The following is a 5,397-nucleotide window of genomic DNA, read 5'->3' as shown; positions in this document are numbered from 1 at the left end:
GTGGGGGGGTGGGGGGTGTCCGGGGAGTAAAAGCAGCTCTATCTGCTTCCTGTCGACGCGTGCTCACGAGCTGATCGCTGCACGTTTTCCTGAGCGACCGTGACAGAAGCAGAACGCCGCTGACAGGAAACATGGAGGAAACTCTGCTGATGAGTTCTTCTTCCTGTCGTCCAACAGGAAGTGAGCATATGAACCCTCGGAGCGCCGCCGTGTCCAGAAACTATTAGAACACATCACTGAGTCATTAACATCAACACACACAGTCCAGCTGCTCCAACCACTACAGCACCGAATGTGGATTAATCCGCCGCTGAAAGTAGTCCCCAACAGAATCACTCTCTCCTGATGTTAGTCTGACAGAAAGAGATCAGCTGCTGTTCCACGTCACACTTTCACTGTTTAGCACCTAAAAATCTCACCCTGGTCGGCCTGCGAGGCCTCGGAGATGTTGACGGCGAGCTGACTGCTGAACGAGTTCACTCCCATCATCCCCGAGTGAGCGGCCGAGCCGGTGAGAGACGGCAGCTGGTTGTGACTGCGGGGGACGCTGTAGAGCGCCTCGGTGAGGTCGGCTGCTCGCTTCAGGATGATCTCCTGCACACAGGGAGAGAGGGGGAGGAGGGGGAGGCAGAAAGGGGCGGGGAGAAATAAAAAAGTAATGAAAACAATCAATATTCTTATTCTGCTGAAGATCATTTAATACAACTGAAAGCTCAAGAACTTCTGGTGATGTCACAACAAAGCAGTCCCCGCCCCTCATTATGTGGGTGAGCTAGCAGCTAGCTGTGATAGAGAGCCGGCCAATCAGAGGCTCAGAGATCAAATCTTCAAAACCTCTAGTGTGTGAGATATAGGTCCTTTAATAGAAAGGAGAAGGTGTGTGAAGGAACCAGTTTCCTCAGGTATGAATCAAACACCTGCAGCTGCTGACTCACCTGGTTGTTGTGTGGCATCCCGTACAGAGCTTCAACCAGGTCAGCGGCTCGCTTCAACAGCACCTCCTAAAAGAGAGAGAGAGAGAGGGGGAGAGAGAGAGAGAGGGAGAGAGGGAGAGAGAGAGAGTTTTATTTAGAAAAGGCTTTAAACAGACTCTGGTTTTTATTCTGAAAGAGTTGAAATGTCGTTTGACTGGACGCCTCTAAAGATGAAGCTCAGGAGGTGACACACACTCCACTGAGTTTAACAGTATTACTCAAAGGCATCTGGAGCAAATAGGCCACGCCCACTTGTACCAATCAATATAGCTCCTCAGATTTTGGTTAAAAAAACTTGCTGCTTGTTAGAAACTGGTGAGATTCTGACACCAGCTTCTGTGGCGCCCCCTACAGGTCGGGCTCAAACCGCCTGTCAATCAACCTGTTGAGTCTCCGCCTTCACTGTGACGCCGCCGCCGCGGGAAAACAGAGACGAGTTCATTACACGACCTCCACCCTTAGATACAGAGATGGAGGGAGGAGCTGACGGAGGAGAGGAAAGAAGAAGAGGAATCAGTGAGAAGGCACACACACACACACACACACACACACACACACACACACACACTCTCTCTCTCTCTCTCTCTCTCTCTCTCGCCCTCTCTCGCCCTGGGGCTGTTTTCCCATCAGCCCACGGGAGAGGAAACGTCCAATCTCAGCACTGGCAGCTCAGTGTGTCGCCACGGCGATGGAAGGGCGGATAAATAGATAAATACACACACACTTTATTACACAAACACAAACACACACATTAACACACACAGGGGAGTTTAAGAAAAGAGAAAGGATGAATGAAAAGAGAAGGAAACGAGACAGAAAAGAAGGAACTAAATAAAAGAAGGTGAGGGAATGAAAGAAAAGAAAAAGAAAGGAAGAAAGGAAGGGGTGAAAGAAAAAGAAGAAATAATAATAAAGAAAAGAAAGAAGGAAAGAAAGAACAAAAAAGGTAAAGATGCAAAAAGAAAGGAAACACAAGGAAAGGAAATAAGAAAAGAACAACAGACAGAAAAGGAAGGAAAAGCAGGAAAGGAATAAAAGAACAAAAGGAGAGAAAGGAAAAAGTAAACAGTCTCAGGAGTGTGACTGAAGGTGTTTTTTCACACCTCAGCCTCAGGTGAACACACACACATCACACACTCACACACACACATCACACACTCACACACACACTCACACTCACACTCAGACAGCTGAGGCTGATCAGCTGATAGAGAGAGGAGACAACAGAGAGGAGGAGCAGGGGGAGGAGGAGGTGTGGAGTCCCTGAGGAGCAGCAGTGGGGAGGTGGAGGCCTCTGCTGGAGGTCCCTGGGGTATTACAGCCCAGAGGAGGGCGAGAGACACTCAGAGACAGAGAGAGAGAGTTGAGTGTGTGTGTGTGTGTGTGTGTGCGTTGCAGTCAAACAGGTCTGACATCAGGAGAGACTGAGAGGAAAAAGAAGAACAATGAAACATATGACTGAACAGACTGAATCAGCTGCTGACGGAGAGATGAGGTAGAAAGCTCTGGAAGTGAAGTTGTAAAATAAAGTCAAATAAAGGCAGCAAAGACAGAGAGAAAGATAAACTTACGTTCTGACCAACACTGAACACAACCACAACAACAACCACAACAACAACAACCACAACAACAACAACCACAACAACAACCACAACAACAACAACAACAACAACAACAACAACAACAACAACAACAACAACAACTAAATAAGTTTAATCTACTTTTGAACTTCAGTAAAAGGCTCCGTTCACACAAATCTCTTCTCCTACGTTTCCTCCTCCGTCAACACGACTCCGACTTTTTCGAGCAGCGACAAACGGAGACTTTTGTGTTTTATTCTGAGAAATATTAAGAATGTGCTGACAAAGCATCCTTTGTCAGTTTTACTTGAGTGAAACTTCCTTTTTACTTTTACTAAATGTTTTTCAGTGTAGCTGCAGCTCGGACGTGACAGGACCTGAACACTGTTTCCACCTCTGGTAATTGATGTGTAACTGATCCTGAACTATTTCTCTGACAGTCTTTGAACTCAACATTAGAGATTCAGCTGCTGTTTGAGTTGGAGAGGAAACGTTCCTCTTGTCTCTGGGCTGTCAGAGCGAATCACCTGCTGCTCCGTCGCATCACATCTGCCGCAGTTTGCTGCTTAAGTCGGAGGGTTTTTATGTGTGTGGAGTATCGGAGAGACGCAGTGAGAGCTCAGAGATTACAGGGGATTTTTATTTTTCTCTGGATCGGACCAAGCGCTTCTTTTTTTATTATTTTAAATTTCTGGTGGAGCTGCAGCGTCCAAACAAATGTCTCCTGTGACTCAGAGGAGAAATAGTGGAGTGTTTCCTCAGTGCTGGCAACAAACCGGCTTTCGACAGGGAACCACACAAACACACACACACACACACGCAACTCTCTTTTCCCACGACAGACGATGACCTCGAAGGAGACGATCCAACACACTCTGATGGAAACAGAACAACATCCAGAGTTTTTTCTTTTCTCCTAAACTAAATCCTCACATCCAGCGACCTGACGCACAAGCTGACACACAACAGAGACAATAAACAATCAGTAGAAACACACACACACACACACACACACACAGACGGCTGCTTCACATATAAACTGTGAAACTTCAGTGGACGTCACGTTTACTGACTGAACCAGCAGCTTGTGTTCAGGTGGATCTGATGCATTCAAGTGTCTCACCTACAGTCAGTATTAACAAACTGAAACACTTCACTCTAAAAAAGGTGTTTGTAGATTTTATTTGTGCTAAACACAGTTTGATTTTTACTTCAGCTCTTCAGGAAGTTTGTAAGAGACAAAGTTCTGCCTGCAGACGAATCCTCCCTCTGTTCCCTCCTTCACAACATGATCAACTCTGTTCATGGAGGAAATGACTTTCACTCTTCACCTTCAAAAGAGAAGAGATAAACTGGAGGAGGAGGAGCAGGAGGAGGAGCAGGAGGAGGAGGAGGAGGAGGAGGAGGAGGAGAGGAGGAGGAGGAGGAGGAGGAAGAGGAGGAGGAGGAGGAGATTCCTATAATCACACTGACTTTAAACCAAAGATCCTCTATGACAGAAGATGATTCATTACAACCTGCACCAACGGTAACGATCGCTTCTTCATGTCAAAACACAACAACTAATATCTGATCAACCCACAACAAGATCATATCAGTCTGTTTTCCCTCCAAAAACAGTTCAATAATAAGTGATTGATCCATGAAGCAGCAGAGAAACAGAGAGAAGAGATCTGTGCTGTGAGACAGACACGTCTGAATAAAGTTATTTCCTCATGATCTGTTTGTCATTTTAATGTTGAACGTTGTGAAGATCTGCGGCTTGTGAAAAATTGATCCAGAACATTTCAAGGGAAGAATGTTTCAGCTACTGACACGTTTTATGGAGTTAACAAGTTGATCAAACCTTGGTTGTTTGAATGGGAGGAGGGACGTCTATTGTGTGTATTATGTGTATTTACACATTTTGTCTTCTTTTTTTATTTATAAATTATTATAAATCAAATTATTATGAATAAGTGTTGATGGAGAATAGCTTTTCTTATTTTCTATTGAATTCTATTGATTCAACATCTAAACCCAGTGATGTAAAGATGATGAAAAAATAGATTTAGAAAAGTTGGTTGTCATGTTGTGAATGAAGAATAAATATTTTATTTGCAGTTTAATTTGAGTTTCTATAGTAAGAAATGTGACAGGACTGACTGATGGACTGGTCACCTGTGTTCTTTTTGAAGGATGTGCATGTGGATCCTCAGTGTTTGATTTTCCTACAGCAGAGCTTGTCAGTAAATGCAACACTTCATGAGTGCACATGTTTATGTCAGTTAGTGGCTTTAATGCACTTTAAGCACTTGAAAGCAGCAGACGTTCCATAAAGCTGCACTGAGCTGGTGATGTGTTCACAACGCGTGGGAAAGACGGGAGAGAGGGAAAGAGTCAAACACTTTCCTCATGATCAGAAAATAAGTCACACAATGACGACAATGTTTACTGAAGCTGGTATTTTCCGTAGTAAGTGAATGCAACACGAGGTTCAATCATGAGTCAGTGACAGAAACAGAAACAGTAAAAACTGGTTTGATTGTGTGTGACAGGTGAGGTAAAGGAACAGTCCCATGTTCAGTGAACGCAGCGGAGAAACTGTGTGTGTGTGTGTGTGTGTGTGTGTGTGTGTGTGTGTGTTTGTTTTCAGTGAATGAATGGCCTCCTGTCAATCAACCCTCCCCAGCAGCATCCCTCTCTATTGTAAGACAATCTGTCAGCCTGCTACTGCCAACACTGTGTGTGTGTGTGTGTGTGTGTGTGTGTGTGTGTGTGTGTGTGTATGATACTTACACATGTGTGTGTATTCTCAGGTTGTTTTACAAACACATGAGATTCATTACATCCTGTCTTCCCTC

The 5,397-nt window shown here is 44.8% G+C and overlaps 1 protein-coding gene across 1 annotated transcript in view; it reads right to left on the bottom strand.

Moving 5' to 3' along the window:
- The window catches only part of LOC111665591 (transcription factor COE3), a 138,388-nt gene that overhangs the window by 13,069 nt on the left and 119,922 nt on the right, over positions 1–5,397 (bottom strand). Inside the window, exons 12-13 of the mRNA XM_087177797.1 lie at positions 936–1,001; positions 420–594 (exon numbers count right to left, since the gene is read on the bottom strand). Coding sequence (XP_087033923.1) covers positions 420–594; positions 936–1,001 — 241 coding nt within the window. The remainder of the gene's footprint in view (positions 1–419; positions 595–935; positions 1,002–5,397) is intronic.

Source organism: Seriola lalandi, unplaced genomic scaffold (genome assembly GCF_002814215.2).
Source record: "Seriola lalandi dorsalis isolate HSWRI2012SDOR001 ecotype SW California unplaced genomic scaffold, Sedor1 jcf7180002054655, whole genome shotgun sequence".
Taxonomy (NCBI): Eukaryota; Metazoa; Chordata; class Actinopteri; order Carangiformes; family Carangidae; genus Seriola; species Seriola lalandi.
This window is presented reverse-complemented; position numbering and strand designations above follow the sequence as displayed.